Source organism: Metarhizium brunneum, chromosome 2 (genome assembly GCF_013426205.1).
Source record: "Metarhizium brunneum chromosome 2, complete sequence".
Lineage (NCBI taxonomy): Eukaryota > Fungi > Ascomycota > Sordariomycetes > Hypocreales > Clavicipitaceae > Metarhizium > Metarhizium brunneum.
Genome location: NC_089423.1, coordinates 5,404,133 through 5,425,519, shown reverse-complemented (window position 1 = coordinate 5,425,519; position 21,387 = coordinate 5,404,133). Strand labels below are relative to the sequence as shown.

The 21,387-nt window shown below is 49.9% G+C and overlaps 9 protein-coding genes across 9 annotated transcripts; 4 read left to right on the top strand and 5 right to left on the bottom strand.

The window, feature by feature from the left end:
* Positions 1–2,239: 2,239 nt before the first annotated feature.
* On the bottom strand, positions 2,240–4,141 carry CYP8B1 (7-alpha-hydroxycholest-4-en-3-one 12-alpha-hydroxylase; the record flags this gene model as incomplete). The annotated part of the gene is made up of 5 exons (XM_066130403.1): positions 2,240–2,864; positions 2,942–3,706; positions 3,772–3,823; positions 3,880–3,885; positions 3,952–4,141. The coding sequence occupies 5 exons, from the start codon at positions 4,139–4,141 to the stop codon at positions 2,240–2,242; spliced, it is 1,638 nt and encodes a 545-aa protein (XP_065986473.1).
* Positions 4,142–5,111: 970 nt separating this feature from the next.
* Positions 5,112–5,681, top strand: G6M90_00g045860 (uncharacterized protein; the record flags this gene model as incomplete). The annotated part of the gene is made up of 1 exon (XM_014689227.1): positions 5,112–5,681. The coding sequence occupies one exon, from the start codon at positions 5,112–5,114 to the stop codon at positions 5,679–5,681; it is 570 nt and encodes a 189-aa protein (XP_014544713.1).
* Positions 5,682–6,863: 1,182 nt separating this feature from the next.
* On the top strand, positions 6,864–8,976 carry sed1_0 (Tripeptidyl-peptidase sed1; the record flags this gene model as incomplete). Its single annotated transcript, XM_066130402.1, has 5 exons — positions 6,864–7,069; positions 7,121–7,521; positions 7,598–8,112; positions 8,176–8,459; positions 8,538–8,976. 5 exons carry the CDS (start codon positions 6,864–6,866, stop codon positions 8,974–8,976), a joined length of 1,845 nt encoding a protein of 614 aa, XP_065986499.1.
* Positions 8,977–11,167: 2,191 nt separating this feature from the next.
* On the top strand, positions 11,168–13,266 carry G6M90_00g045840 (uncharacterized protein; the record flags this gene model as incomplete). The annotated part of the gene is made up of 2 exons (XM_014689225.1): positions 11,168–11,304; positions 11,361–13,266. 2 exons carry the CDS (start codon positions 11,168–11,170, stop codon positions 13,264–13,266), a joined length of 2,043 nt encoding a protein of 680 aa, XP_014544711.1.
* A 1,349-nt stretch (positions 13,267–14,615) lies between these two features.
* On the top strand, positions 14,616–15,019 carry G6M90_00g045830 (uncharacterized protein; the record flags this gene model as incomplete). Its single annotated transcript, XM_066130401.1, has 2 exons — positions 14,616–14,721; positions 14,796–15,019. 2 exons carry the CDS (start codon positions 14,616–14,618, stop codon positions 15,017–15,019), a joined length of 330 nt encoding a protein of 109 aa, XP_065986447.1.
* Positions 15,020–16,703: 1,684 nt separating this feature from the next.
* G6M90_00g045820 (uncharacterized protein) lies at positions 16,704–17,855 on the bottom strand (the record flags this gene model as incomplete). The annotated part of the gene is made up of 1 exon (XM_014689224.1): positions 16,704–17,855. The coding sequence occupies one exon, from the start codon at positions 17,853–17,855 to the stop codon at positions 16,704–16,706; it is 1,152 nt and encodes a 383-aa protein (XP_014544710.1).
* A 400-nt stretch (positions 17,856–18,255) lies between these two features.
* Positions 18,256–18,843, bottom strand: G6M90_00g045810 (uncharacterized protein; the record flags this gene model as incomplete). The annotated part of the gene is made up of 1 exon (XM_014689223.1): positions 18,256–18,843. The coding sequence occupies one exon, from the start codon at positions 18,841–18,843 to the stop codon at positions 18,256–18,258; it is 588 nt and encodes a 195-aa protein (XP_014544709.1).
* Positions 18,844–19,064: 221 nt separating this feature from the next.
* G6M90_00g045800 (uncharacterized protein) lies at positions 19,065–19,277 on the bottom strand (the record flags this gene model as incomplete). Its single annotated transcript, XM_014689222.1, has 1 exon — positions 19,065–19,277. One exon carries the CDS (start codon positions 19,275–19,277, stop codon positions 19,065–19,067), a length of 213 nt encoding a protein of 70 aa, XP_014544708.1.
* Positions 19,278–19,707: 430 nt separating this feature from the next.
* Positions 19,708–21,241, bottom strand: G6M90_00g045790 (uncharacterized protein; the record flags this gene model as incomplete). The annotated part of the gene is made up of 4 exons (XM_014689220.2): positions 19,708–19,967; positions 20,025–20,681; positions 20,744–21,124; positions 21,187–21,241. 4 exons carry the CDS (start codon positions 21,239–21,241, stop codon positions 19,708–19,710), a joined length of 1,353 nt encoding a protein of 450 aa, XP_014544706.2.
* Between the last annotated feature and the right edge of the window lie 146 nt (positions 21,242–21,387).

Genomic DNA, 21,387 nt, shown 5'->3' with positions numbered 1-21,387 from the left:
GTTAGTCCCTGGAACGTCAAAAATCTTGTTTCTCACCATCGGAGCTGATTCTTTGCCTAAGGGCCCCCCGGCTTCGATTATGTGGGCGGGTCATTAGCTGGAAGGAAGCGTCATGAATAATGTAAGATGATTTATACCCATGTCAGACGATTGGGCCTGTGCTTCAAGTGGTTGCAAGCTGTTGCGCTCGCTGCCCTCGATCGAGACAAATGTCGAGACATCGGCTTGTCCGCCAACTCATTCTTGAGCGCGTCACTTCTATTTGGTGACAGCAAAGCCACGAATAATGAAGGGGTTGAAGATATTCCCTGATTACCTTTATCGTGCAACTGCTCACTGTGGGATTGTGAGTCAAGTAGCCCAATGGCTTTCCAAAGAAAGGGGGCATATAATGATTACACTTCTGCGCTCTATCGATGTATTGGCGGTCGCAGTCACCGCGGTTAACGACATATTTCTCGAAACAAGAATTGCACGTCGCTTTTCTGTGAGCTCTTGGAACGCTCTTTTAAACACATGTAGCCCTCAATCAAGTTCAGTCGAACCCTGAGCAGTGGGCACCTTCCATGAATAGCCCCTCCGTCTCACGAATAATTATAGCCGTCGCAAGAAGTCAAAGAGATCATCACCGGGATGGTCAAAAGAGTCACAAGTTTATACCCACCAAGGCATTCTTTTTAGAGCATCTAGAGACTCACGTGCAACAGGTTCCTCGACACATGTCATCGAGAACCCGTGACTTCAAGTCTTGCATCCTCCTTCGCCCCCAGCCCAAGTTTTATTTGATCAGCCATGGTTAAGAAGAACTGTTTTCAGCTGGATACTAACAAACCATGTCTACGCCAAGTGGAAAAACACGAGGTCCCGTAGCACCGAAGCTTTGTAGTCCCGAAGCATCTGACGCTCTCCTGATTTTCTGCCGGGAATAGGAGAACGAGTCCAAGAAAGGGGAGGGAGCTTGTGATTCACTTCACCTTCGATGGCTGCGATAAACACAAACCATTACAGCTTCACATCGGGTTAACCAAGACAACGAGCCCAGCCTAAACTACACAAGTCCGCAATTTGATCAGGGACAACAAATTTTAAGAAGACATATTACGACATTAATTAAATACGGGAACATTCCGGAATCTAGTGCGTTAAATATTTTCCCCCTTCTCCCAACTATCCAGCATGCTGGCTTGCGGTGTAATCCTACTTCAGTCCACGAGACTGGCTTGAATTACCCCTATTGAAGCTTTGCTTTTGCTTGGAACCATCAAACCTCCTGAGCCCTGTTCATCAAATCTTTTAGGCGGGGTCCACGATTCCGAAAGGCGGCTCGCTCGGTCTATTTTTCATTCGGTCCTCTGTTCGCTTCGAGCATTGTATGTCTAGGGGCTGAGCACGGTTGTCCCATGCTTTAAAAAACGCCGAGTTCTCGATAAGCAGACCATAACAAAGGAAGATGGTCTCTAACGACTTTCCCCAATGGCCGATTTCCTCCGGGATGTCCTCGTGATCAGGAAAGCGTTGGGCTCAATCAGCATGCTATTATTTTCCACGCCTGTGGCGAAAAGATTACAGAGCTTATAACCACTGGGGGCTCAACCAGGTCGAGTGAAAGAGAAACGAACTCGCTCAAACAATGCGCCATCTCCTCGAAGACATGGTATCGACACGATTAGGCGTTTGTGCTTGTTGCGAATCAGTATGTACTGTCCTCCATCCCGTGCATCAAAGTCGACGAATCCGATGGCAGTATAATACCTTACTAATAGTCTATATATAGCTTCTGAATGGCAATAGATATCCCTGCCAGATTTGCCAAGACGTTGATTTCTGCCTCGAATGTCATTTACATTGAGAAGAGATTGACGTCTCATCTCACGAATTTGAGAAAATCGGACCCGCATTCGACGAGACGAGCGTGGCTGGGCATGATACACCGGATGAGTACAGAAGATCAGATGCAGAAAGTGTAAGTCCTATTTTCTTTAGCAAGATCTGGTGTCATTTTGGGTTATATTCTCAGGGAGGATAAGAATTGATAGAGCAATAACTCCCCCTTCTTCTCTGTACGTGCACTTGCCAGTTTGTCTTCACTCATATTAATCGGAATTCTTCCAGCTTAGAGGCTACAAGTGTATTCGTTGAATAATAAGTGCTAGCACTTCTGGATTATCATCTTTACCCTTCACGGCATTTTGCCCTGCAGACTTTTATTCCAATTTCCACTGGAGTCCATAGCATTTGGTCATGTGGCCGCGGCCTTTCTCGGTGTCAGTCTGATGCGCATATCATGGCCAGGTTTGACGCCTGCAATGCCCAAGAAAGGACTCCAGTCATCAGCTTGAGGCATGTCCTGGGACCCTCCGGCCATTGATATATCGAAGCGTCTTAGAAGAAGCGCCACAAGGATCATGACAACCCTTTTGGTGATGAAACGACCCGGGCAGATTGTGCTGCCGCCGCCAAAGGGACGAAAATGCTCCAAGCATACCCGCTTGCCTTTCTTCAGTTTAGTATTGAGAAACCGTTCCGGGCGAAAAGTCATGATGTCGTCGCCAAAGATGCCTTTGTCGTGATGGAGCTGACGATATGGAATAATCAGGGGATTGCCAGCTCGCAGCATGCGACCGCCAAGTACTGTATCGGCCGTCACAGTACGCAAAGAGGCCGCGACGCCTGTTAGGCGTAGAGTCTCATTCCACGTCGCATCGAGTTGATGGCAGTGCCGATGGAGATGGACAAGGTTCGTGATGGTGCCTTCGGGCCCGAATGCGCCAGCCGTCTCAGTACGGATTGGGTCGATAAGTGATGGATTAGAAAGAAGGTGGCAAATCAACCAGAATGCAGCTTTTCGAGTGTTCGTATTGGCACTTCATTTCACAATCAGCCATGTTCTGGTCAGAGCCAGGGCGGTGAGGAAGACGTGAAGAACGGAAACAAGACGTACCCCCAGTAAAGAATGAGCGCAATAGAAGCTATGTCTTCGGTTGGAATGCCTATAGCACGCAGCCTATCCTCAGTCGAGTCAAGAGCCCAGCCCTCCGCATCGTTTCGCATCTCCCGTGGAAGGTTATAGAAGGCTTTTAGAGCTGTTCTCAGGTAATCACGCTTCGCAATCGTATCCCGGGCCAGAAAAAAGGGGAATTTATAGAGAAGCTTCCAGCTCAGATCGTCAAACTCCAGAAACTTCTGGGGTAAATCAGGATCAAGGCGGTCAAGGGCGCTGCCAAAGAAGGCCCTCTGAGAGGCTCGCACATTCAGATCCGCACACCAATGCCAAAGAGACATCTCGACAGATCCCGTTTGACTGGGCAGCTCTCCTCCAAGGAAGTCTGGGTATCGATAACGGCTTTCGAGCACAGCATCAGGTCGTACGTGGCACTCCAAGTAAGCAAGCTGGGCGCGCTCGAGTGCGTCGAGTCCGGAGCCTGGCTGCAGTTGCGCGATCTGCAATTCCTTGGCAAGCTTGGCGACTGGCTTACCCTGTGTGTTTTCAGGATCTTTGATCCTCGCTGGTAGTGGTGCGAAGATTTGTTGCACACTTGCCCCAGAGGTTCCCATGCTGATGAATATATGATGGTAGAACTCATCAAAGGTGAATGTACGCGCGTTACGATATATCTCACTCACATCCTCAGCCCGGCTGACAAAGTACACGCTGGCTCCAAACAAGGTGAGCTGCAATGGTTCATTGGTGTTGTGAAAGTGCTGCCTTTTGAGTATCATCAGTCTCTTCGGTTCTTTGAGAACTTTAAGATTCCCTTTATATTTGCTAACCTCGCTGTATTGAACAGTTTCTGCGAGTTGTATATGAATGATAGGCCATGACCTCGAGCTCGTCAGGATGCGAGTCGCATATAATGATGGATAGAATTTGGGTCTTACCAAGAACTGCGAAAAATATGCACGTTAAGACAAACGATATTCACACCATCCCTTGGGACAGTCATTACTTACCAGGTATCCAGTAGGGGTATTCCTTTACCTCCAGAGTAGAAATTCGAGGTGTGATAATGAATCGCCAGCACCACCAAGAAGCCCAGCATACAATAGCAGCAAACCAGACAGCAAAGGAACGTTGTTCCTGAAACCAACTTTGCACGGCTTGCCAGCCATTGCTGACAAGCAGTGCGATTTCCGCCGACATTGCAGCAAACAATGGCGCAAGCAGGCAAGTACCAGGATAATGGAGCGGACAGAGCAGTCTGCTGAGTTAAACTAACATGAAATCAGTTATCTGTTGTGCGGAAATCTCTCACTATTTATGCATTAAAGAATGACCAAGGTCCGATCTGATGAGAGAATTAAAAGGTGATATGCTACCAGACGAAAAGCAGAGCTACTTTTCGAGCCAACTCAGCCTCAATCTTTGAACAGAGGGAAGTCCCAGGTACACAGTGCAAACGACGTGCATATTTCCTGAACCCCATCGGCCGAACTGCATATGTGTTGCATCTCTCGCGTGCGCGCGTCTTGACGAGATGGACTGATGCAGTATGCATGCGAGCCTAGAAAGCAACTCTATTTGTGCGCTTGTGCTGACTCAAAGCATTGGCATGTTGCTTTGAAACCCTTCACTGTGACATTACTGTAATAACTGTCATTTGTCACACTATCTGCAGCAATACGGAAGAGTTCTCAATGTCCGCTGTACACTTGGCTCACAATATTCATTTTTAGCCAACCCATTCCCTGATTCCGGAAGCGATCACGACCCAAGGGTCGCACAGTTCTCCCGGGCCTCTGTCTGCTGTCTGCTGTCTGCGGGAGGCCATGGGCATTCACAGCGCCACGTCAAGCAACAATTCGGTGGGCAATATTAACCTCGTGTCTTTGGAGTCACGGCATGCCTTTTATTGAGACACTGTTGGAGACTGGCAGTATAGTTTGTACGTGTCGACTTCCCTGCAACGCATTACAATTGCCAAAGTAGTCTACAACAGTCAGCATTCGCGCCCTTGGCACAACATTGCGACAAGCAAGGGCGGCAATGACAGATGAGTCACGACTACTCCGTCAGCAGGCATATATTTAAACAACAAAAATATCCCCCCGCCAAAACATGAAGCCAAACACCGCTCGACCGTATATCCTCGCCCACGGACTCGACACTTCCCATGGCCTCTCTCGCCCTCCAATTCCGCGTCGCAGATGCCGCTGATGCCCCGCAGATCCAGCACCTTGTAGAATCCGCCTTTCGAGCAAGCGACCCTCGTCAAGATTGGACTGGCAACACCGAGCTCGCGTCCCACTTCTGCCTCGCCATGGACGAGGTACAATCGAAGCTCATTAATCCCGACGTCGTCACCCTCGTGGCCCACGACACAAGCGACCCGGCGGCCCTTGTCGCATCCATCGAGGTATCCAAGCGCGACGGCGCGGGCCGCCTGTCCATGATTGCCGTCGATACGTCCCACCAGCAGGGCGGCGTGGGGAGACGGGTCCTTGAGCATGCCGAAGACTACTGCCGCCGGGCTTGGGGCGTCGACAAGTTTTCGTTGAATGCTCTTTCTACGCGCAGGGCGCTCATTGAGTGGTATATGCGCCGAGGATACGAGAAGACAGGAGAAACGAGCCGCTTTCCGGCCGAGAGGTTCCCTGAACTGCGTCTTCCTGAGGATATATGTTTTGTTGAGCTGGAGAAGAGCTTGAAACGGCGTAATTCCCTTCCACTACACCGCCAGTGAAAAAGTCGTCACCATTCATCCACCGGAACTTCTCAGTTCTGGTATCAAACATGCCCTGGGCAATCAATCTCTTTCAAAGCAATAACTGAATATAACCAGATTCTCGCTAACCTTGCTTCCACTCAGCTATGCTATTTAAATTGGAACCTCGTCAAATGCCCAGATGCATCCGTGATACGACTAGACCGACTGGGAGCTAAATGGTTTCAGCGCCAGTCATTCTCCATCAGCGGAACATTGAAGTGCATCACCTTCCTAATGGGGAAAGTCCAATTCCTGATAAGCTTCTACAAGTTCAATACCTATAGACCTGTCCGCCATGCAGAAAACAATCAGGTTCGGATGTACATACGACGTACAATACAGATGGACGGATCACACATTCTGTTGACGAATGGGATATACTCGGCTTAACGAAATCTCGGATACTATTTGAGAGATGCAACTGTATTTCGGTCAGCCCATCTCAAGGTGTCTTGCCAGCGTTTCGTGCGCTGCATAGCATTCGACAGATTATATCTCGGGCTAGTCTCACAACCCCGACAATAGTATCCTATAAGCTACAGTTATGGTGTCAGAGACACACCTCGTTAGCGTGGTCAAAGTTGCTCGGCTGGTAGTCTCGAGTCAGAACACGCGCGAATAATTGACTCTGTACCCGGATTATTAGACGACTCGAGTCATTGTTTAGTCATTGTTTTCCGTTGTACAACCAGCCAGTGACCATCTACATCAGCGACGCGATTTTACATCATATACTCCGTACGCGACTCAGCCTCACAATGTGCCGGGTTCCGAGAGCCGTGAGCACATGAGCTGCAGTGCCCGGACCTACGGGGCCAACGGCTTAGCCTAGAATGGCAGCTGTATTACCTTTGCGACTTCGTATCTGGCGCCGCACGCTGAGTGGTCGTGGTGTTTTAGGCAGGCCGCCGGTTCGGAATCTCAGATAGGAATGAGGTAATGGACGATGCAACGTCAGGTATACCATCTGGATAGGATCGATAATCCAGAGTCATGAACCGCCAGTATGCTATGCGTTCTGAAAGGACCCGTGCTTGCGATATATACCGACTTTGAAACGATTGACATATAAATACGCAGATAGTTCCCGCCACTTAAGGATGATTACACCATCAAAAAGTTTCCATTTGCCAAGGGATACAATCCTCCGCTTCCGAAATGAAGTTTGGCCTCATTCTCCTCGGCGGGTTCATACCTGCAGCTGTAGCTGTACCGTTTGACCAGTACAAAGTTCACGAACAGCGAGGACCTTTACATCAACAATGGATAAAGGGACAACAAGCCTCTGGCTCTACCGTTGTGCCCGTACGCATTGCTCTAAAACAGAGTAACTTGGAAAAGGCTGAAGACTACCTTCTTCAAGTGTAAGTCATAAAACACGGCTCTGTCGGAAGACTTCATCTAACCTTCTCTAGGTCTGACCCAGCATCTCCAAAGTATGGCCAGCATTTCACAACGCAGCAGATCGTGGATCTGTTTGCACCAAGCGAGCAAGCAATCAATCAAGTCAAAACCTGGCTGGTTTCGTCGGGCATCCCTGCTGGCTCAATCGCGCTCTCTAACAGCAAGGGCTGGATCAATTTCAACACCACGGCCAGCGAGTTGGAGTCCCTTCTCAAGACCAAGTTCTACCTGTACACCAACAACGCAACGGATGGCGTGTACTTTGGAACCGAAGCATACAGTCTCCCTCACGACGTATCCTCTCTTGTGGACTTTGTCATGCCGGGCATCTCATTCACGCAGATGCAGAAAAAGACTGCGAGAATTGCCCACCCCAGCAGCGGCAAGCTTCAAGGCGCATCCATTGACCCGAGTTAGTAGTGATACTCCGCGACAAGACTCGTCACTCGTTCCCCCCTTATCCAATACTAACCCGCCAGCAAATATAGATGGCACGGATCATTGCGACACATATGTTACTCCGCGCTGCATCAGCGCCTTGTATCAAATCCCACCTGCCAAGCTGGCCAACCCAAACAACACCCTGGGCATATTCGAGACGGAGGGCGACGTCTATTCTCAAGAAGATCTGAACCAGTTCTACGCTGCAGCTGCGCCAGGAATCCCCAAGGGTACCGGCCCAATCATACACTTGATAAACGGTGCTACTGCGCCCAACCCGCCGTCGTCCGCCGGCGCCGAGTCCGACCTCGATTTCGAAATTGCGATTCCCATCATATACCCGCAGAAAACCAGCCTATATCAAATCCAGTATCCTGGGAATGCAGGCTACAAAAACTTTAATTACATCTTTAATGATTTTCTCGATGCGTTTTCCGGCCCCTATTGCCACGACAACGGTGACGAGGGATCTGGAAAAGAGTGCAACGATCTGACTCCTCCCAACGTCCTCTCCGTCTCCTGGGGTGACTCGGAAGACCCGTCGTTGGTCAGCTTTCACAAGGTTCGTCGCCGCGCCTGCATCACACCAGAGGCAAGAATACAACCTAACCATGACTTCGCGCAGCGTCAATGCACAGAGTGGATGAAGTACGGCTTGCAGGGCACGTCCGTCTTTGTCGCCAGCGGTGACTACGGCGTCGCCGAAAACACTTGCCTCGGTCCCAAACAAAACATCTTTGTCCCAGACGGTCTATGCGGCTGCCCGTACATCACCGCCGTTGGCTCAACCTACCTCCCCAAGGGCGCCAAAGTCGGGGACCCCGAGGTTGCAACCGAGAGATTCTCTTCTGGTGGCGGCTTCAGCAACATTTTTGCCACTCCAGAGTGGCAGCACAGTGCTGTTTCTGAGTGAGTATCTCGCCTATGAATTGTCAAAACAGAAACTGCCAAGTCAATGTACGCTAAGCTCTCATGGTGCCCATCTAGCTATCTGACCAAGCACAAGCCCAGCTATAAATCCTACAACACAACAGACGGCAAACTCCCCAGCTCGGGCGGAATTTACAACCGCGGCGGCCGTGGCTACCCCGACATTTCGGCCATTGGAGACAATGGTGTTGTTGTAGTCGGCGGCAGCCAAGGCACCATCGGCGGAACATCCATGTCCGCCCCTCTGGTCGCTGCCATCTTCAACCGCATTAACGAGGAGCGTCTGAATATCGGCAAGAGCCCTGTCGGATTCATCAATCCGGCTCTGTACAAGGCGTATAGCAAAAAGGCATTCAACGACATTACAAAGGGAGATCAGCCCGGCGGTGGTGGTTGTGGCACTACTGGATTCTCGGCAGCATCGGGCTGGGACCCTGTTACGGGTCTAGGTACGCCCAAGTACACCCAGCTGCTCGAGTACTTTCTGAGCCTATAAAATTGGAGTTTGGGGGGTTTGGTGAGACTATTCCATGACGATAGCTACACAAGGGCTCCAAGACCTAGTTGAAAGCCTCAGCGTCTGCGACCTAAGACCTCAGGGGCTCACCGCCGCTTTGCATGAATTCTGGCTCAATGGCCTTGGGTGAAACCAAGGACCTTTGACACTCAATAAAATTATTCGCTGAATTCGAAGCTGTGTTTTTCAAGCCCTTGTATTGTGTCCCTACAAGTCCCTGTCATAATATCAACCATGTTCCAGTGTATACCCCGACATATGTGGCAATTCACGAGTTGTGTCACTACTAGGCCCTGTACAGTCTATTACTAGCAGAGACTTTGCGTTGATTTAAACTTACGCGAGCTACGTTCTTGGACTCACATTTTATATTAGATAGAAAGGGCATTTTCATTCCTTGGTAGCAAAGTATTTACGGAAAAACTATATTTATAGTTGTTTCAAAAAGCTTAAATAATTAATAATAAATCTGATAATGTCCGTTAATCGGCCACAATTAACGGAAATTAAAGGAATATATTAAAGCGCGTAAACGTGTGGCAGACTGGATGTGGGTGTATTATCTTGTGGAGCGATGTGGGGTACAGCGCTCATGCATAAACCGACTGACTCTATGTACATATTGGAGAGCCTTGGACTATCTCTAGCAATATGCAGGACATACGCCGGGGAAATCAGGACTTGGTTGCATGATCTCTCCCTAGCCAGTGGCGTCATTTCGAGCCAAGAGGTGTCATCTAGGACCCTTAAAAAAACATGCGCGAATCAGGCAGCGATATGTTGGAGTTCAATAAGCGCACGGGTACCCGTGGCTCTATTTATATACGGGTCCCAGGTCCCATGCGCATGACCAAGTACAGCTGCGTCTGTAACATCCTGGCGTATACTTCGTACGTCCAGACTCTTAAACGTCCATGTCGCTTAATTGATTCTAACTTTGATGCCCCTGACGGGTGTGCCCACTTTTGCAGTCGCTGCAGGCCCATCCCGAACCCGTCCGGACGTCTGATGACGGTAATAATTTCGTGGATAAAAACCGATCCCTCCTCGCCGTGGCCTGTGCTCTCGTATATGATGCCTGTTCGAGAAAAAAAAACCACTTTTAATACATATTCCTCGGCTTGCGCTAACAAAACTTGTTCCTATTCGGAAGACATCCCGTCCACGACCGGAGTTACACCCGCACTATTACTAATAAATGTCGGTATTCCCGAGAGGCTCTGCTATCTCGACACCTAGACCCGGTCTGGTCTATAATGCATAGTTGCTCACATAAAATACTACTATACTTGTCAACCGCACATGGAAATAGCAGAGATGCGAGCGTTGATGTTAGATAATCGTAGCCAGCTACCTGTTTTGTGAGTCTGGCCCGTATAGTTGTCAAGATAAAGATGCGGGATTGGTAACTAATATATTCTGCAAAAAAAAAAAAGAAGCAATAAGTTGCTTTACGTAACAGAATTAATATACAAGACCCTGATGCCAATAAACGAGTTGTCCTAGGCATAGGCAAAGCGGGCGAGAATGCACATGTGACTAGACCCTTAAATTATATACATCGTCCGGGGGTCCTCCGGGAGCCGGCTTTGGCCCTGGGTTAGCTGCGGCTGCTAGTTAGCCGGGTATTATATTAATGCATTTCTTCTTAAAAAGTGGGCCGCGAGGCTTTTATTCTTCCTTGCGAACCCTTATATATACTACAACACCATAAATTAGTATTAACCCGTTGGCCGTCGTGCCTGTGCCGCCTAGTAGCTCATGCAGCCGGCCTGACCTGCGACCTACGCTGCAGCCTACGACTAGGCCGCAGCACATTTCACTCTACTCGGCCTCCAGTTTTTATCCCGCGTTGCCTAAATGTTGTGATATGCTGGTCTTGATGAATCCCAGCCAAATGACTCTTTCCCCCACAACGTATAGTTCTAGCGTGCAAGGGTTGGCATAAAGAATATGACTTCGCCTCGCCCGGATACAAGACCCCTATCCCTATCCCTGAGAGCTTCAACAATACGCTGCTTGCAGTTTCTATAATTTCACAGACAAGGTGATATGAAAGAAGTCTATATAAAGCCGCGCTTGAGCTACATCCAAATCAGCAATATTCCTCTAAGCCTACATGGCCCTACTACCTCAGGCATCACGCAGAGTCTTGTAAACAGTCGCCAACATGACCATTCTTTCTATACTGCTTCACTTCCTCCTCTGGTCTCTGCAAAGCTGCGCCCTAAGTGTGCCGACTAGCCATGATCCAACTTTGGATTTATCACCCTATCCAGGTGTTGTTGGTACTCACGAATCTGACTTGTGCGTTGTCTTATCCCTTTTAATAATATGCTATTTAAACTAAATTATTCTCCTAGCCTCCTACGTAAGCGACAATCAAGCAGCGATATCTTGATTGCCCTCTACGCCCGGGGCCTTAACGCCGAAGCCCGCAAAGCAGCAGGAATCGAAGCCTTTCACTGGGGTATTCACATTACTCCCGAGGGCGCTCTGAAGTCGGAGAAGACAACATCCCTGTTCCACGTAATCAACCAGGAGGAGAATATCAAATTATTCCAGTACGAGAAGAGGACAATTAACCCGTTTAGGCAGCGTGTCATATTTGCACGTGTCAAGGTCGGCACGCTGCCTGCCACCGTCTCCGTCGACAAGGTGGACGAGCTGCTTTCCCAGGTCCAGGCGCCAAGTAAACTCGAAAACCCCGGCGACAGCTGCGTTACATGGGCGGTTTGCGGCATAAAAAAGTTGCAAGAAAACGGTATAATTGAGAACTTTGACACGGCGGGTTTTGCCGATAAAGTCCTGGAATATGGAGAACAACAGACTAGGGCTCTTGATGACGACGAACCCGAGTTTGAGGCAGACGAATTCGACATTGGCAATTACGATGCCAAGGAGGGAAAAATTATAAGGCAAGAGTCTGTCCCCTGCAAACGGGCGGGCGAGCCCTGTATCAACCCTAACCCCAAGGAAAAGGAAACCGAGCCTGCAGTCGAAAAGCCGGAAGATGCCGAGCTGATAGCCGTGGCCAAGGAGAAGTCCAAGGAAAATTTTGATGGCCTCTTGGAAGAGTTCAACTATGGCAGTGTGGTAAAGCAGGACAAGCTATACGGCGAGCTGAATGCACGGCTACCTGAGTTTAGCGCGCCGCGGGTTGAGAGAATCGCCGGCTTTGCTAGTAAACTCGGCGAGGGCGCCCTGGCTATTGGCGGACTTGTCCTTTACGGCAAGGCTGTGGCGGATGTGTTCGCAAGCGAGGATGCCAGCGTCTTGGACAAGGCCGCGGTGGTGACATCCATCTTGCCCGGCATTGGCTGCGCCGTACAGCTTGCAGATGATGAGCAAAAGGGGCAAGTTGACGTCACCCATACTGCGTTGTGCTTTACCGAAGATGCTCTGCTGGTCTCTGGGTTCTGGGAAATCGCCCTGGTAATGCAGGTAGGAGAAGAGATCAGCAACTGGATACAAGCAGAGAACGAGCGGAGCAAGTTCTGGGACGGGGATCTCCTTGCACAAAAGGGTGCAGAGGGATGGCTTCAGAATGTCAAGAGGCTGATCAATCATATTAAAGGAGATGAGTTTTTTGTCAATGCCACAAGCCAGTTTGCGACATACCAGATCCTTACTCTGTATCAAGCGTCGCAGCTTACTGGCGACCTGCATGCTACTGCGAAAACGAACCCGCAAGGCATCGAGGCTGATATCCACGCCCATGTCCAACCAGAGCTCAAACGGCAAATCTGTTCAGTTATATCAGACAGCAAGCGGCAGCTACAGGCGAAGCTTGAGGGTATAGCTCTGAATCACACGGCAAAGCTGGAGCGCGAGTTTAAAAACCAGTTCCTGGATGACTGGCTAAAGGCGGCGACCACGCCGAAGCCGATATTCGGCATAACACTGCCAGACTTTGAGAGCAATACGAAACTCATCCACGAGCAGGTTGAGAAAGCCAGAAATTCACCCCTGCAACTGTATGAAAAGGAAGTCAAGGCGGCTATTAGGGAGGTAATTGAGCGGCTGCCAACACCTGCTCCATGCCAGTGTGATCAGGGCAAGAAGGGAGGCAAGTGCGAATTTGGCGGCTGCCAAAGCACGAAACCTGAAGGGCACCCCCAGGATGCGGGAGGGAGAATATATACTGCCAACGTGCAGTCTATAGAGGTGGCCAAGAGACTGCGTTTGACAGACACTTGCCAGGCCCTCTTCGCGAAGTGTCAGGGAGGCGAAGCTGGCAGGGCCCTATTCTGCACGCCGGGCAAGTAATGCCTGATGCACTTCAAATACAGGGCTGATTGAGGACCATGTCAAATTTTCTATATAGACTGTCTGCCCCAGTGTGCTGTATAGCCACGCGTCTAGTTTCATACGGTTTCATATATCGTTGATGAGTCTCAAATATAGTAGTACTTGACTAAGAAATCCCATAAACTAAATGCCATCGGCGCAGTTGGAACTTTCTAATCATAAATATATCATCAGCCTCATCCGCTCTATTGCTATCGGAGCCCTCTGATAGGCTTCTGGGATCTGTTTCACCTGACTCTCCTGTTCCCGTGAGGCGTCCATTAGATCGGATCTGAACAAGCAGCAACATGGCACCATCACTGCACGAGTTTAAAGGAAGCCAAGAACTTGCCTGGAAGTTATCGATGAATCACATCTGTGGTCCGTTTGGCTGAAGTGGGACGACTTGTTTAGTAGTTTAGGAGTGCTGCACGTATGGAAATATGCACTGGCAGTAGTGAGGCAGTGCTAGTTGAGCAAGCTTCCATCCTTGCACCTGGCAAGTGCGAGCACGGGAACCAAAATCCAGTATCACTGTGGACTACATGGTGAGAGATCTGGCCAAAGCCAACATGCCAGTACCTGAGCTTGGCGATGGGCGCGACATTATCACGGAGATGTCATGTAGACGAAATGCAATGCAAAAGTCATCAAAAAAAATGATGGAGCCTGACAGAGCCCAGCAGCGAAGGTAATTCAGCTTGTGGAGAGTTGGCCATGCGGTCGCAGGCATCCTATGTTCAGTTAGCCATTGGCCTGAATGAAAAGTCAAGTTCTGAACCCTGCAGGTAATTAGGGGTTACGTAGTGGACGGGAGTGGCTCTAACGCATGTGTCGCACCGGTGTCGGCGGCATCCGTTTTCCACGGCGGCCGACCGTGGTTGTTTTAATGTCGCAAGCTTGTTTTCGTCACTTGACGAGCTTGTTACACGCGCACGTCACATTGCGGGGTAAAGCTGACCCATCTATCCTAGCAACAAGCCAATTACGGTTTCGCTCCCGTCCCCTCCCGCGCGGCCCGGTCCGATTCTCCGCAACCAAGCTGGCTGATCCTTGTTGCCTTCCCATTTTAAAATATATTTCTGAGGGAGAACTGGGCAGGCCAACCATGCTAGAAAACGCTTTAGCAATGACGCCGTGCCGTCCGATTTATGAGCCTTGACCTGCGGAGTGAAGAACAGCGACGGCGCGAGGAGCGAGGAGCGAGGAGCGAGAAGAGTAGCTCACACATGCATACTACGAGTCTGTCCCGTGTAGCCAATTCTCCAATCAAATATACTAAGAGGCGCTTCGAATCGTTATTGCAATATTCCGTAAAAACTCCAATCATGTCTTCAATGCCTGATCAGGCCATAGAGCTCGATGCCGCTATGTCTAAGCTCGCGCGGGAGACGGTCATGAAGCGCTGGATCGAGCAGAGCATCTGGAACTCAAGTGAGACAAAGAAAACAGGTGGATGTGGAAGCACGAAGAACCACTTGAGTTTAATTCTAACTCGGAATCTCAAGGCAAGGCATCTCAATCTTCATGCTCCGGCGTAATAGACAAGGTGAAGCCAAGACCGCCGAAGAGTGAGGAGGAGCTGCAACAGAAAGCTGAGCGACGCGCAATACATGAGCGTGAACACGAAGCGTCACGCCGGTTCCGTCACTTTATTTCCCAGGTGTCGAAAGAGCGTGACCGAATACATGGCAAAGCAAGCCTCGGCCGGCATCAACACGCAGGCTTATAGAAAGATAAAGTAGCAAAAGAATTAGAAGAGAAATCTGGCGCGGGAAATGGGTAATATTGCCAGGGATGTCGTGGAGGCACAAACAACCACTTAAAGACGTGTTGGCCGAGGAAATGGGGCCTAATCCTGCTCCTTCAGTGAGCCCATCCGAGGGCGACGGCCGCGGAGCAGCAGAAGCAAGTGATGGATTTCGGCAGTCAAGACATGAAAGGGGCCTGAGTCCAAGTCAGGACTCCCAGATGAGCTGCAGAATGGCAATGCGCATCACCAACCCTCAGCAGAGTCGGCACCAAGTCAACAGCGCTTTCTTACAGACAGCGGAGAGGATGCTCGCTCTGTAGCGGAACAAAAGCATAAACAAGGCGAAAGAGTCTTGTCCCCGAACGCGAGTGGTTCATTCTAGATCCTGACGACATGGATGCGGAGGGAATGGCTAGCATATAGCAAAAAAAAACTTACAAGGCGTCGAGACATGTGTCCCTCATGGTCATGGCTGCTCCGGACCTCGTACTCAATGGCCTGTCAGAGTGCGAGAGAGTGTGAGACCAGTGTAATTAGAAAAGGTAGGTAGGCTAGACGTGTTTCTCTTGCCTGTCACTCTGTGCTGCTTCCCGCCGGGGACAAGTTGTTTGCGTCTTCGTCTCTTTTGGGGAGTCCGAGACGGATGGATACCCCGCGATGATGTCTGCATATATCTACCGACCAGGTCGTGCAGCCCCACGGACTGATTTAATTTAAGGTGTCAAACTATAACAGTCTATACTGTACAGTAACTATCGTATAAAATTTACTTTTAGTTGCCGCAAATTAAAATATTATACAAGGTTTACGGCTTGGTTGCAGGAATATCTAGTAAAGGAATGCAGTATTATAACGCGAGTTAAACCTCGCGCGATTCGATGCGAGATGGCAATGCAAGCCTAAACCTAATAATACTACATTACTACGGTCTAATAAGCCATAAACCTTCTTTTCCGTCTGGTTATATATGCCTCTACATGCTTATCGTCTTTTAGCCTTGTCCCGTTAACGTGGATGCATAGCGGGGTAGCCACTCTCAACATTCTTTCAGCAAAGACTCCATGTCTACAAAATAACAAGCATGGTGGGGACGGTGAAATTCGTGAAATTCGAGGACGGGATACTAACAGCACCAAATTTGTCAAGCTAGAGCAGCATGCGCAAAATGGAGATGCACGGAATGGAAGAAGATGCACGTATCTGCAAAGCGCTCTTGGGTCTTTTCTCATTTTTGAAGCTATGCATTACCTATACAAGGCGTGAGTTACTGCAGCTTGGAGATGATTGAATTGTTAAGAATTGCTGCATCTGGCATCATCGGCTTGGCTGAAGCGCGACGGGACTGCCATGAGAACCCGATCGAGTCATCGACATTCATACACGAGGAGCGCCGTGCTCGTGCACTAGAACGCAAGCAGGCGCTGCCGAGTCGGTCCTGTTCTGCTCTGGGCGATGGGCCCGGCGACGATGAGGCCGTGGCCGGCGCGTCTCATGAGGTCAACCCTAAGCCATAGAGCCGTCCAATGGACCAATCATCTTACACGAGGCCCAGGGTTAGATGAGAGAGGCGCTGTAGGTGTCCGGCTGGAGCACATCAAGAGCCACTTCGCCGCAAGGCCTCACAGGTTAGGCAAAGGTGAGAGGGACCAGCTCTTCGAGACTGTCAGCAAGCTATTCCAGGACGCCGGGGGAGACGGGGAAGAAGAATACACATCCGCTGTTCCTGCAGTTGTCGAACAAGCTGCCCCTCTCGAGCAGCACGACTAGCCATATCCGTACTCGCCTGCGTCGCAGCCTGGATAACACTTGCGCCCACAAGAAGAGCCTTGGCGATAATAGACGCATCCATCTGCATCGAGATACCAACACCCATCAGCTGTGCCTGTAAAGCAAGACTCGGCAACGTCATAAGCAATCCAGCATTCTGCTGAATTCCCGCAGCAATCTTATTCGTATACGCCGCCCACTCCGTCGCAGCAGACTCGAGATACTCCTCTGCACTCACCCGCAACTCATCCTTATTTGGCTGTCGAATGCCAATGTCAAGATCAACCCAGTCCCCGTCGGAAGATGGAACCATATCAGTTGACTCCCCGATCAAAGCGAGGAAGTACTCTAGCCGCATCATGTGTGACTTGCGTGTCTCAGCCAACGTCCCCAGCGCTGATGTCGCTTCCAAGACTTGATGCTGTCTAACATCATTCAGAAGTGATAACACCCCAGTCTCCTGTCTCGCACGAAGTCTAGCCATAGCCTCAGCATCCCTCCACTCCCTGATAGAAAGATAGGACTCAGAAAGTGACCGCAACTCGGCACGCAAATCCTGCGCCTTTTGCAAAAGAAACTTGGCCCTACAATTCGGCATGGGTCCTTCCGTCCTACCCCCAGCCAAACTCGCAAGACTCGCGCCACCCGCTCTAGCAGCTATCAACTGTCCTGGATCCAGAGGCGGGTCGAACAGCGGCAAACGACGTGGATTCCCATCAATATCCAACTCGTGACGGATATTGTACAGTCTTCCGCCGATGACATCACGTAACGCTTGCATGGTCGGGTTCGCTGGAATACTAAAATACGTTGATCGGACAAAACCCAATGTCCCATCACGAGTCCCAGCAGGCGGAGAATTCCCCTTCACGAGCGTATCGATAAAATGCGGAAGCTCGAGCTCCATGTTCATGGTAGCCGTAGCAAAGTCCGTCACAAGAGACTTTATGTCATCATAACGCTTGGTGATAGGTCTCGTAGGTGACACAATCGTAGCCGGTGCCGGACCAAAGAGTGTCAGTGCCTCCGTATACCGTTGCGTAGCCATGGTTATCGCCTCAGGGGATAGTTGACGGAAGTACTGGTCACCCCTTGCGATGAGGATCTCGATGCTCTTTATAACGAAGCGTTTCATATAAACGGCTGGATGTTGCCGAGCAACTGCGTGCGGGGAGAAGGAATTTGCTTTCCAGTCTTGTACTTCGAGGGACTCGGCCGGTAAGGGTTTGAGATTTCGTATAATCTGTCGTACAGACCCGCCGAGACGGAGATCAGCTGATTTAAAGGGACAAAACGCCAGCTTCGGTCAAGGTTGGAGAGTGATTTGCGGGTGTCTGCTGCTATTGCTGCTGCATTGTCGGTTTCCAGGTTGTCTCGTGACGGGTCAAACACGAGACGAGAGACTTCGATAGCGAAGTCGAATTACTGTGTGGCGAGAAGTCGTTCCATCAATAGAGACACGACATGGAGGCCCATTTCCCAGTTGTAAATCGAGGCTGGCATGGCCAGTTCCCTGTACTTTCTGTTCTACAATCCGAGGGACCTGTTCTCCATGTCCTTGGGAGGCGCTCGAGTGCGTCAAAGATGGCCTGATAACCCTCCGTGTCGGCAATCTCCTCGACGAGATACAAGGCCGAGTCATGTGTCATAGTCGACGTCGAGACTGTTGTCTTATTTCTGGTGTCGATTTTGCCCTCAAGTATCATTCTGGGAGAGCCAAAGAATAGCGAAGCCTGCGTCAGTGCAGTTCTTTCAACAACCAGTCCCAAGACTCCCGGATACTGAGAGACATTGTTGGTCAGAAGCCACGAGAGTGCATACGTCTCCGTCATAGTCTTTGGACTAGGAACCGCCAGGAGTGAGTGTTGGTTCTCATCGATACCGAGTTTGCAGGCTTCAACTTGGCTCTTCAATGTCGAGATGTTGTCGGTCGAACTCGAGTATGTAATCCGGCCAAAAGCCATCTCAGTATCGATATACGTCCCAACCGTTGAACCAGCAGTGCCGTCGATCAACCGCAGTCGAAGACCCTGCATCTCAAAACGTCCGAGTATCTGAAACTCACCTCCGCTCCCAGAAGTCTTCCACCGGTCCACATGAGTAGCAAGGCTCAAACCTCGATTCTTCTTCTGCAAAAAGAAGAGATGGAAGGTAAAGCAGTCTCATCCGAAGCCACACCGACATGAATCCCAGTAGCAGTGATATACTTGGGAGACCACTTCCCATTCCTCATCTTAACCCAAGCCATCTAAATCTCCTAAAACTCCTCCGCCTTGGACGGCCCATCAACATCGTTTGCTTGGTCCGCCAAACTCTGCTTTTGATCCTCTCCCTTCTTCTCTTGCCTCGCAATCTGTGGGATGAACAAGAACAACCTCTTCTTGAACAACGCAGGAAGAAGATAGCCCCCCGGATGAGCAAGAGGTTTTTGATCAGCATCAACTTCATGCGTCTGGATATCACCCTCCATCTTACTCCACGGAAGCCAATTCCAACTAATCAACATTGTATTCGTTCCTATTACTACAAGTTGCCTATAATAAAACACAAAAGGCGCCGCACGCGACCGATCAAAGAAGTGATATCTCCTGCGATAGTCCTTGGTCGATTCCCAGACATGGCTCAACACTTCAAGGTCAGCAACTTCATGGATAGCGTAGACATACTCGCGGAGTAATTAACTAATAGTATCCCAGTCAAGACTTGCTTAGAGCATATTACTCTCCAACTCTTCAAAGGCCTGGGTTTTGTCGTCTCGGAGGGAGGGGTCGACCCAATTCTCGGGAGAGGAAGACTTCGCGGTTAGCTTGCCAGAGTGTAAATTTACACATCCAGGCCCAGAGAGATTGATTGACTCCGGTTGTCGATACACCCTATATCTTCTCCAGCCCTAGCAACGATCATTGGATGAAGAATTGTGCGCTGGCGATGGCCTGCCCGATTCGTGATGTCTCCATCGGTGGACCCATCTGTAGGTCCATGAGGAAATCCGCCGATAGATCGCCGGTGGTGATGATACCACGGTTGACAAAGACTGGCAAACGGATGATGTATTCTTGCAATACGTGTTGTTGTCTAGGGATGACGACTTCCTTCGCTCGTGCGAGTGCACCACCACTTGTAGATGCAGATGAGGATGATAGTGCTGTCTTCAATTCCTCTGCAAGTTAAAAGTCCTCTACTTTCTTTGGATCCCAGGATAGTTGCGCCCATGTACGCAGCGTCGTAATAGGCACACCGAGATCCTTGGATAGGGAGCAGGCTTCGGTTAGTTGCTGGAGAGAATATAAGTCCCCGTCGAAGAAGGTTTTGGCCAGATCCTTGACTATTGCCATTGGCCAGCATGTGGTGAAGAAAGCGGAATTGTCACTCGCATCGATTAAAGTCAGTTGTTTCTTCTCGGCCACCAGCTTATCGATCGTATCCGTCTTTAACCCGTTCGAGAGTCGTTCAAGGTATTTGACATAGGCTATCAAAGTCGCCACACCAGACGTCGAAAATTGTGTTCGAATATTAGCAAAGGAGCGTAGTCGGAGTAGTTTAGCGACATCTACACGGGAAAAGTTAATCCCCTGTCCAAGATGAAAGCCCACCTCTTCCGGCTCAAGACTCAACATCTTGGCCACGTCCATACATCGTCCCAAGTGGCCCAGAGTCAGGCAAACGAGACTTGCAAGCTTGATAGGACAAACCAAGCTGTCCTTCAAGCTCACCTCCCCTCCTGATGTAGAATATGACAGATACTCCAACTGCAACCCATCCATCCATTCCACTAGGGCCACATTACCCTGTTGCAAGTGCTGAGGCGTAGTAAAACGCTTCACATCAGGTCCAGGGATAGACGTAAAAGGACAATCCTGACCGCGGATGGCAACTTTCCCCTTATCCGAGTTGGTGATGAAAAAATACTCCGCCGTCACAGGAGAGAAGAAGTACTAGTTGCGCCGGACCAGTAGTCCTTGAGAGAAGTATAGAAGCCTTTGAGAGACTGGAGGTATGTTGCATTTGTCGGATCTGGGACGCCAGGTAGGGGCGTGGGATCCTTGGCGGCTAGGAGCTGCTGAACGAGTTGAGAAGGGGCGTCGGGGAAACGAGTGGCGAGTGAGTCGGTGACGAGAGTATCCGTTGCTCGACGTTTTAACTCTGGGACCATCCAGACCATGCCTTGTTTTCGACGTGTTGCAATCTTTTGTTCCCTGTCGTTAGGTTTCGAGTCTGGGACTAGCTCTTTAAAGGCGACGATGACGTCTGATACGTTAAGACGGAAGGTCTGAGCAAGCACGCTAATGGTTATGCTGTTGTTCGTTATAGTGATGCCTAGAAGAGAATTAGTAAAGTAACTCAACAACCAAGGACGATGAGTGATGGTGAAAACATACTTGCTGTCCCCTCAACCACATCAACCACGTCCTTCGCAACAGAGGGACTCAACATTCTCGAACACATAGCCAACAAACTCTCGCTACTATACACCTGAACATCTCCAGCTCCTTCCCCTCCACCACGCAAAACCAAAGCAAACTCCCCCTCAACACCCGCCACTCCCTCAACGATCCCAGCCACAGCACTCAAATCATGCT